The 10,873-nt window shown below is 36.0% G+C and overlaps 1 protein-coding gene across 1 annotated transcript; it reads right to left on the bottom strand.

Moving 5' to 3' along the window:
- Positions 1-398: 398 nt before the first annotated feature.
- Positions 399-7,508, bottom strand: LOC129267616 (1-aminocyclopropane-1-carboxylate synthase-like protein 1). The gene is made up of 6 exons (XM_064104854.1): positions 7,382-7,508; positions 5,574-5,715; positions 4,122-4,263; positions 2,791-2,933; positions 2,066-2,219; positions 399-1,256 (listed from the first exon to the last, which is right to left on the bottom strand). Exons 2-6 carry the CDS (start codon positions 5,694-5,696, stop codon positions 1,204-1,206), a joined length of 615 nt encoding a protein of 204 aa, XP_063960924.1. The 5' UTR covers positions 5,697-5,715; positions 7,382-7,508; the 3' UTR covers positions 399-1,203.
- Between the last annotated feature and the right edge of the window lie 3,365 nt (positions 7,509-10,873).

The raw sequence follows: 10,873 nt of genomic DNA, 5'->3' as shown, positions 1-10,873 counted from the left end.
AATAGATTTCACCACGACTATTAAAGGTGTAAATGCTCGGTAACGTAGGTTTCACACAGAATTATACATGTCATTACGAAAACGTGAAAATTTAGTCAATCAGCAAAATTCAAAAGCCAATAATCAACGGATATTGACTTGACAATACATGCATTCTTTTCACAATAAAATTATATGTGTTGAACAGTTTATTTTTCTGATTTGTTGACTTTCCAATTGCGCCGAGATAGTGGTTTTGACTTTACAATGAGTATAAGGCACTTCATAATGCATGCGCGCAAATCACGTCTCTATTTTGACGTCAATACTTCGCATTAATTTTGAGAGCCTCCATCAATAACAGTGTACTACACACCAAACGTTAATAACAGTGATCGTCTTCCAAAGTTTAAAAAAAAAAATTCCTCAATATTTCAGACTAGTTTTATTACCTTATTGAGCAATATAGGTAATGCTTTTAAACTCATGAAAATTCAGATCCTTAAAAACATCACTTTTCTTTAATTTGTAAGGACAAGGACTCTTTGTTTACCAGTAAATCAAAACGAAAAATCAATTTTGCTTCTTTACTTTTTGCGTGAAAATGAACTGAATTTACCTTTGCAAAACTGAATTCATTTTTTTTATACGACACAACAGAATTTCAATTATAGATCAAGTTTGAAATGGAATTAATGCTTTTCAGAAACAGAAATTTTTTTTTTTTAACAGATAACCTCAGAAGCTTATCAGCCATCCTACTGAACTATGGAAATATTTTCAAAGTATTGTATTACTGAATATCAGGAGATTCCTTTATACCACATCCTAAATGCAGCTCATTATTAATAAACTAAATCCCTTCTACTTAAAACATATCTTAAACTATTTCTTACATTATGTTCCTAAATTGATTCCTCAAAATGTATTTGTTATCAAATTTATGTTAATCAATTCATTCTTTACAAATATATGCAGATTTTCCTTCAATATGATATATAACATTGGGGATTAGTTCAATGCTTTTAGAGCATTTCTGATGAGTGATTTAAGAATTTCTTCTATTCATGCCCCTAATATTTCATCTAAGTTCTGCCCCAAACTTTCACAAAAATGCTTCTAGGAACTTTCTGCTTCCAATAGAGGGTACAGAAATTTGAATTTCATAAAGAGATTATAAACAGATTATTACAAGTCATGGTGATCTCTGATGCTTTCTTCCATCTAGGAGCGTGAGGAATCAAAGGACAAACAGGATTTCTTCAATCGTTGTAAACCTGAAAGAGATTTTTTTAAATGGGATTAATAACAGCAACCGGGGGCGGATCCAGGATTTTCCAAAGGGGGGGGGCACATTTTCCCAATATACATTTGACATTGCACACAAAAAACAAGGTTTTCTCCTCAAATATTAAGTTATTTCTTCCACAAAAAATTTAACAAGCAAAAAAAGCAAAAAAAAAGTCCTCGCGTTCAAAGGGGGGGGGGGGCACACTTGGGTCAAAATAGCATTTTTACTTTTTATATTACAAATTTTGATTATGGCTCTAAAAAGGAGGGCCACAAGCTGGTTGTGACCCCCCCCCCCCCGTGACAGCAACTATGATGAATATTCATTAGGTGGGCTGATGATGTCACACCTCCACTCTCCTTTTTCTTATGTTATTACATGAAATCATAATTCTTTCATTTTTTCATACATGTGTAAATGATGTGTCTTCATTATAATGAAATAAGTTGCAGCAATAAATAACTAATGAACTTAATCAGTTGTCAATCCAATTGTTTTAGTTCTTGGTAGAAATTTTTTCAATAAACCTTATTTCAAATAATAAAATACAAAAGAACAAGTGGATATATGACATCATCAGTTTGCTCATTGAATATTCATGAAGACATGCCTAGAACTATTTCACCGGAATAATGCAAATCTTTAAAATTCAATGACTTTGTTATTTGTTATCCGATTTTGATCAAATTTTCAGCATTTTGCTCTGTGAATTTTACTCTATTTGATAAGATATGAATATCTTCAGCCTGGAGTATCCCTTTTATAAATCTAATCTAATCTTAATATCTTAGTTACCTTCTACTAATCTGTTTCTTGGTACAGCAAACATGATCCGATACCAGCCATACTCTCCCCCGCAGTAGCCAGCAGAGGGCGACAAACCGACCCCGCCCTTTAAGAGGTGGTTGGTAAAACGACGTTCCTCCTCTTCGTTATCTTGTGCAAGGAACTGAAAAAAAAATTATCTAATTAACCAGAATTTTTTTTTTCAACTTGTCGCAATAGTTATAAAATTATTTTGAATAGAATTTTGAACGAAATGACCAAGTGTGTGAATTCAGAGGTGTTGTGGCTCAGTGGGACGTATGTCTCCAGACTTTGAACCACGAGGTCCGGGGTTCAAATCCCACCACAGCACTCAGGTCCTTTGGCAAGGATTATCTACATTTGCCACTCACCACCCAGGTGTAGTAAATGGGTACCTGGTAGGAAGGAATTCCTTGAATGCTCGTGCACTTAATCAGGATAGCCATGCTAAAGCCAGAGTAATAGTATGTGGTGCTTAGAAAAATGTGTATTAAGCGCTCTATAAATGTTGCATATTATTATTATTATCATTAATTCATAAATTAAATAAAAGTGTATCAAATAATTCTGGCAGAAAATTATCCTTGCTGAGAATTAGCAAAACATGCATGGCAAGAAGTTCCTATACTAAATATTTTTCTGGACATGTGACTTCAAACCAATAAAGTCAAATGAAGTTTTAATCTTTTGAATCTAAATGGAGTAATATTCACCTTGCTAAGGTTAGCCCATATATAGAGACCAGCTTGAGGCTTGAGGTATGTAGCTCCGATCTCATCCAGGGTTTCCATGGTAACCCGACACGCATCTCTCATTCTTGAGAGGTTGGTTGGGAAGTAGGTCCCCCTCAGCCAATCTGGAAGGAGAAAGAAGACAGTATGATCTGCTTACAAACTCTGGTCAAAAGTTATGGTTTAAACGGGAAGGATGGGAGAGAAGTCACTTTGATTGTTTAACTACTTTATCAGCTGGAAAAAATCAAGTTCATAACACAGTCTTGGATTACTAAATTAGCATATGTTCACCATTTATTTGGCGAATTTGATCCAGAAATAGCTGAAATATAAACAAATGTCTCTCTTACACAACAGCATCATCTATACGAGTTCAATCCTCAGCACACAAATTAAACACAACCGGAATTCCATTTGCTGCATAAATAATGTAAGTTTTGTGTCATTCTATGTCAAGCTTGTCAAAATGAAAGCATCTACACCCGTCGCTAAGTTTGACTGTTATATTGCACATCTCTCGGAGAAGAATAATAAATTACCAGAATTCATGGGAGGAATGTCACATAACATATTTTTTATGCATACAGAATAATTTATACTACTATATCCTTTACTACTAATAATAATACTACTACTACTAATAATAATTGACTTTTATATAGTGTGATATCAATCTACAACTGCTCCAAGGGCTTCACAATTATTATTATGCGATCACTGGATTCATAGCTTTTTAGCAGCCAGATAGGCGCACACTTGCTACACCAACCACAATGACAGTTGTTTCCTACCGGTACCCAATTAGCATCTGGGTGAGAGTGGCAAAGTGTGGATTGACGCCTTGCCAAAGGACGCTAGGCTATGGTGGGATTCTAACACATGACCCTCTGATTACAAGGCGAGAGTCTGAACCGCTAAATACATCTCCCTTCAACTTATATAACCATAGGCTCCAATGTAAATGGTAAATGGTAATACTGTACTTTTAAAGGAAGGTCTGAGCCCTAAAGAGTTTTTAAATAAATTTTCCCGTGGCTTTTTTTCAAACTATTAGCAGCAAATCACCCAATGCCCATGTATTCTTTTCATTTTTGGGGAGAGGGTGGGGGGGGGGGTGGCAGCAATTTTTTCCCCCTATTTTCTGAGCTTCTTTTCACAACCTTCTGCCTAAATCTGAAACATTGGATAAGCTTTAACATTGCAGTGAATGACATTTTCTGGAACAATTTTTTTCCCCTTTTTTTTATGGCTCTTTTGGGCATTTCAGGGGCAAAATAGCCAGGGGGGGGGGGGCGGGGCCTGGATCTCACCTTTATCCTCTATCATCTTAGCTGCAGCAGACTGGATGAAACTAGAAGCTTGCTGATAGTCGTTCAGCCCGATGCATCTATCTAAGACGTCCTTGTTCCAAGAGTGGAGGACCCCCAGCGGAGCCCCAGGTATTCCAAAGTCCTACGAGAGAAAAATATACAAAGAGACCGTTGACTAGTGTGCAGCTACAGACTTCGGGGCCCTGTTTCATAAAGGATTTGCAGCTGTTGTAACTTTGCCATTATGGCAACTACCATGGGAACCTTGATTCTGTTTGGCTGCTGAGCCCAGTTACCATGGTAGTTGCCATAATGACAAAGTTACGACAGTTGCAAGTCCTTTATGAAACTGGCCCCAGGTTTTCTTATAGTGCATAATGCAGGGTCTGAGGTAATGAGACTAGCTAGATTCACTCATGTATGTGTGTGTATAACTGAGTTTTGTCAGAGATGTATCAGTCAGATATGATTATTTACGTCTGGGACCGGCCTTTAACATCACAATTCGAAAGACGTGACCAGGGATTGAACCTAGACCTCAGCATCAGTTTGTAACTTCCCCACATAGCTTGGATTACAGGCGAACGCCACAACGCCCCATGTACTGTAGCTAGGGTCTAGTCTTTACTTTAAACATGGTATAATTTGTCAAAATGTCCAGTTTGAGTCTGTGCTTGCTGACTGCCTGTCGAACCAAAGATTATGGGCTCCTGTCCATTCTGGGCGGATTACTGAAGCCTGCATCATGTGCTAATGTGCCCATCCCATGTTTCATAGACACAGGCTATGTTACAGTGGAAAAAGACTCCATCTCTTGCATAGGACGTTAAATGGAGGTCCCGTACAAAGGAGTCGCCACTTTTGCACATGAATGCAATATTCTATTCATATAACCCCAATGTAAATGTAGTTGCCCCATGCACACCACCAATCATTTATAGCAATAGGAGAGATCTGTGGAACACAGTGATTCAGTTTGCTTTACATCTCCCAGGCAACAAACAATTATAATAATAGTAAAGATGATTCAAGCTTTCTTATCATATCTACGAAAGGCAGAAATTATAGCAAAAAGACGTCAAATTAGTGCCCATATTCTAGATGTGCAGATCATGCTGTTTTTACTTTTCACATAAAAATCAAAATTGCCTCCAAGGCAAGAAATAGTATGCTATGTAGTCAAACTTCTATTTCGAGTCTCAGAAAGCCAAAAATTATGGCAAAAAGATGTCAGATGAGTGTCCATATTCTAGATGTACTGTACCTGATCATGAAAGTGTTCTTTTTCACATGATAATCACAATGAAATGAAATTACAAGTACCTAACGGGGCTTTCCCATTTGCTCGTGCGAACGTTTGTGATAATTTGGTCACAATATATGTTGCACAGAATCACAGAACGGTTGTAAGCAGTCGCACCACCAATTGTGAAAGGGGCTTAAATCACTTACCTTGCTGAAGCCATACAAGATGTGAGTAGTCTGCGTGTCCGGAATGGCCTCAAGAGGGAGCCCCAGAATGCTAGAGTTTGGTATAGATTCATCATGGATGCTGCCCTGGTAAATCTCATCCATTATAACTTGAAGGCTGTGCCTAGAATGAAAAAGAAATTCAAATTAATTCATACAACTCCCGGGCTCTGTAACACAAAGATTAGTGATCAATCGCTACAAGAACTGACCAATCAATATCAATGTTACACTCGCATTTGGTTCATAATACTGACCAGGAACCAATCAGTGCGGTTCTTTCATATTTGCAATTCATCGTAAACCTTTGTGTTACGGAGCCCTGGTGGAAGTTTTGTTAAGCTGTTCAGAAAATACAAATGACTTTACTCGTGACCCTTTCTTAGATGCTCCACAAAAAAGGATCACCAATCGTTCGTTAAGTCGCTCGTAACTGAAAGAAGCTTTATGAGACACCCACCTCCAAAGATATACTGAGTGGGCACTTCATAAAGCTATTTGTAATGTTTCGCACGATTTTACACGAGACGCGAAAATGTTCTTAGGTCCTAAATCAAAGAAATAAATATATATCACTAAGCACAAGAAAGGGTCACCAGTCTTGCGTAAGTCATTCGTATCTCACAGACAGCTTTATGAAACATCCACCAGGGTCTCATAACACAAAGGTTAGCGATTAATCGTACGCTTGATTTTCACGATTGCTTTACATTGCAGTCAATGCAATCAATCGCAAAAAAAAATGTTCTGCGATCATTGCTAAGCTTTGTGTCACGGGCCCAAGGAAGGTGTTTCTTACATGTGTATGTGCTGGGATAGAATCTGACATTATGGGCCCTGCAATAATAATAGGCTTAATATTGCAAGATTTTCAGTAAATGAATGTTAATAAGGGAGTAGCCTAGATAGGTCTATTGGCTTTTCACTACTCCCTCACATTCCATTCATTACTTTATGTATTTTTTTCATTTTTTGTTATTTTTGTCAAAATTTTACAATTTTCATTGTTATTTTACTCCATTACTATGGAATCATTTGATTGATTTGATCTTGATGTACTGTATCTTGTTTGCTTTTGTTATAACTGATTGTATTTTTTTTACACGGTTTGCCATAGACCTATTTAGCGTTAACCCTTAAAGGGGAAATTCACCCTGAAAAAATTTTGCTGTAAAAATACCGGAAAACATAATAAAATACAAAGTTGAAGGTTTGGGGGAAAATCCATGAAATATTAAGAAATCTCATTCGAATTTGAAGTTTTCAATTTGTAACATCACATAGAAGCAGCTGTCCCATGTGTTATGTAATACAAAATGCATAAATTGAATTTTGTAGGGGTTCATGGTCACTAAAAAAACAAACATTGCAGGTGCAAGTGTGAAATAATTTGTCTGTTATTAAGGTATAACAATATACATTTTTTAAAAATAGAAATGACATTTTAGTGATGCTTTTTTTACTACAAGATATATCCTTATGAAAGCTGTGACCCAACATAGGTTAACAACACAGTGGACTACCTTGAAGTCTTACTTCTTAAGTACATGGCTCATGGGAAAGTTGCCCCTCCCACTTGCCACAAACACTTACCCAGTTGCCAATATGAAATTGATATATTCTTAAGGATCTCAATTTTGAAACAGCCCTTACTTTCTTAATGCTTGTCTGATTTTTTTTCAAACTTTCACCATTCTGTTTAACTTTTTTTTTCTTCTCTCACAAAACATTTTATGAACAAGTTTGGTTTCCTCTTTAAGAACACAGTGAAATACCTTGAAAAGTCTTACTTCTTGCAGAATGCTAGATAGTCCAGGACCTGTTCCTTGGTGTAGACCAGTCCTAACGGATTGCTCGGATTCACAAAGAAGACCCCACGGACATTGTGACCCTAAAAATGGTTTTTAAAAAATCTACACATGAATGTGTATAGAATAATCAACTGACATTTATGAAAAATTATATTCCACGTATGTATTATTAAATTATTCAATTTTTTTTTATTTGTGCTGTAATAATAGGCATATAAGATATTCTAGCTACATGTACATTCTACCCAATCGCAACTAAAATTGGCAGCACTTCTGGATATGTTCATGTTCTTTTGAAAGATATATGCTTTCTAGAACTTTAATGAATGAGCAAAAGATAGCATTAAGGCAGACACAATGCAAATATACTCAGGCATACTCAAATATTTATGCAATAATGATCTGTTCAAAGGTTACACGTCCCAGGCCCATATACAGCATAAAAAAAATATCTAGATGGATTCTATTCTACGTACACGTGCGGTTAAAAAAATTTAAAAAAATAAATAAACATCGTCATCCGTTGAAGTACAGTCCACCCTGTTGGTGTATCATCGTACTTGTAGAATTATGCAGGATTATGTACAGTGCTGTGGAAGATTCTTGACTGCTATAAAATATTCAAGGCAAAAAAAAAGCACTTTCTGACTAGGGCTGCTAGTATTTTATAAGACCAGCCACACCAAAACCAACAATACATTGCCAGGTGAGGTTCTCTGTAAATTTATTGGTTTATTTCAAATATTCACTGAACATAGCAGCTAAAAGGCTGAATTACATTCAGTTTACAAATGGTATATACAGACATAAAAATATACAACTTGAACTAGAATACAGGTGTAGGCTAATATAAAATTAATTGTGCCACAAAATAATTATACATGTACATAATTATACGAAATTAGTTGAAATACCCAGCATATGAGAAGACAGCCTCAGAGGTAGAATAAAGTAGTGAGAACATGTTTCTTGAACAAAAAGACAGAATGAAATAAGAAGAAAAGAGGGAGACAGAAACAAAGTAAAAGAGGTTGGGTAATTTAACAAAGATGGACAAAAAATTATAGGAAATACATGTAGTAATTATAATGCAACAAATTGAAAATTAAGGAAGAAACAAATTATATTGGGATACATGTTTCTAAGTTAGTTTAGTGCAACTAAAGGAATTGGGAGCAGTTCCACAATTATGGAAAATGACATCTTGAGAAACATTATTTAGCATTGTGTTGACATTCAGGTGCTGTTTATGTAGGGAATAGTAATTTGGTCTTTAAAAAACTAAACATAAGAAAATTAGCTTATCTCAAAGAGTAGTTATCCTTCTTGTCACTTTCAAAATTTGAACTTGCAAAAGTTAAATAAAAGGCAAGATATAAGAGTTTCTTTGACACCTTTTTTTATGGATGACTGAACGTTTTACTGAGATTGCACAGTATGCACATACCACGCTTGACAGATCCCCAAACTTCAAACCTTCTTTTCTCCTTATTCTTTGAAGCAATCAGTGAATTTCTTTTTGTTCAATCAAGCGCTTGAGTGGGTTATTGTCGATCAATTTTGAAAAGCTGCAGTTGTGCTCAAAAGTTAGTGAGCCCCATCACAAAATGCACTCCTTCATGCTGAGTGTTGACAACAACACTACAATGTTCGGCGAGCCCAGAAAAACAAACTTTATTGAATGTAATATTTTACCACCTGACTTCACAATTATTGATCAATGTACTGTAACTTAAACTTTTATACAACTTGTTATTGAACTGTACGTGTGTTTTGTGTATACGTCTCTCTGTCTTGCCATTAATATTCTATGTAGTTTTTACATATTTTAATTTCTCATGTTTAATTATTACCTTTCGTAGTAGCTCATGTGCATGATTGCGCATATATGCGTGTGTGTTTTTGTGTATTTAGGTACATGCCGTAAATTTGTAAGCTATTTCATTCTCCCCTTCCCCTTTCTTCTCTAGGCTCTCCTCTCCTGTCTCCACTTTCATCTTTTCGATATACATCCTAGCTCTGCCGTTTTTCTTAATTCTATTTTTCTTTAACTTCTGCCCTCTACACTTCTCTCCTATTCTGTTCGCTTACATGATGTATATGTATGTATTATTACGTATCTTTGCACTGTATATATGTTTCACAGGTGATATATCACCTCAGTTCTGCATTTTAATTATTGTTAATTCATTGTTACTTCATCGATGACATGTATAATGTTTTGTAGAACAAAATAAACTTAAACTTGAACTTGAATTCAATATCTTAAACATGGCAGAACTTGAACTTTAAACACTTTAACCCTAAATAGACTGGGCTATTTCGATGCCTAAGACTGAGGGGGGCTGATTCAGCCCCCCCCCCTTATGATCTCGGCCGCCGATCACTGACAATGAAAATTGTCAGTGACTTTATTTTGACCATAAATAAGATGGAATGAATTGATTTTAATCAGTAAATGGAAAAATAATGATACATTTATGAATTTCGGCTAAAAACACTATTTGCATTGGATTTGTACACAAATTCATGTTTTTGAGCATTTTTGGGTCTGCATGCACTTACGAAATGTTGCGTAATTTCGGAACCGCGTACCCGGGGGTCGCAATTTTGGTCTCAAAAGTTGCGCGAGACGTGAATGTAAAAAGTCAGTGAGCGACGCGGATTTATCACAAAAAATTTCGAGGGGGGGGGCTGAATCAGCCCCCTAGTCTTCTTAGGGTTAAATTTGCTCATTTTCTGGTGGGGTTCTCTTACTTTTGAGCACCACTATATATTCAATTTTAATGTTTAGGATGTGCTTTTTAAAGCTCAATGCAAGTCACACTATTCATTTTTATGTTTTGGGGTTAAAGGTCACAAATCATTCACTCTCAGCATATCACTGATTCCCAAACATACTATGCATTAATTTCATAGAGCTGAAATTTGTTAATACTGTAGGTAAACTACATTCTAATGATGTCCGAGGAAAATTAAAAAATATCATTAAATCAACCTATGTTGGTGTGAGGGGATGAGAAATAACCCTTTCTTTATAATGCAAATTAGTCAGGTACAAAAGGAATGTAGCTAAAGAGGAGCGATATGCTCCAGTGGACATACACTCACTGCATGCAGGAAAAAGCTCAAACATGCAGTGAGCAGATGAGACTGGCTGTAGCTGCATGTGCCTACATGAAGCGGTAATCGATGTCTCATCCTGATATTCTTGATGTATATAGTTGATTTTGGACACCTTAATATGTGAGTACAGTATATAATTTACTCTCTGATGTTAAGATTTGCTGAGGAGCTATATTAGACAGATTATAATTTGTGTGAAGAAGAGGGAGATAACTTCAATTTACATGAAGGAGGCATGCTGGTATAGTAACCAAGTTATGCCTATTAATGCTAGAAAGGCATGTCATTAAGACATAATACTATGTATAACTGCCTTTTGGTAAGCCTTGTATTCATAAAGACAGG

The sequence above is a fragment of the Lytechinus pictus genome, chromosome 9 (genome assembly GCF_037042905.1).
Source record: "Lytechinus pictus isolate F3 Inbred chromosome 9, Lp3.0, whole genome shotgun sequence".
Lineage (NCBI taxonomy): Eukaryota > Metazoa > Echinodermata > Echinoidea > Temnopleuroida > Toxopneustidae > Lytechinus > Lytechinus pictus.
Note: the sequence above shows the minus strand (reverse complement) of the source record. Positions and strands in the feature narration are given on the sequence as shown.

Bases quoted from the DNA above. Each gene is read 5' to 3' on its own strand.
- LOC129267616 (XM_064104854.1), bottom strand. From the start codon at position 5,696: ATGGATGAGATTTACCAGGGCAGCATCCATGATGAATCTATACCAAAC. The intron at 2,934-4,121 runs GTGAGATCCAGG...TTCTCCTTCCAG, and splicing joins TAAGATGATAGAGGATAAAG to ATTGGCTGAGGGGGACCTAC. The intron at 2,220-2,790 runs GTGAATATTACT...TTTTTTTTTCAG, and splicing joins TATGGGCTAACCTTAGCAAG to TTCCTTGCACAAGATAACGA.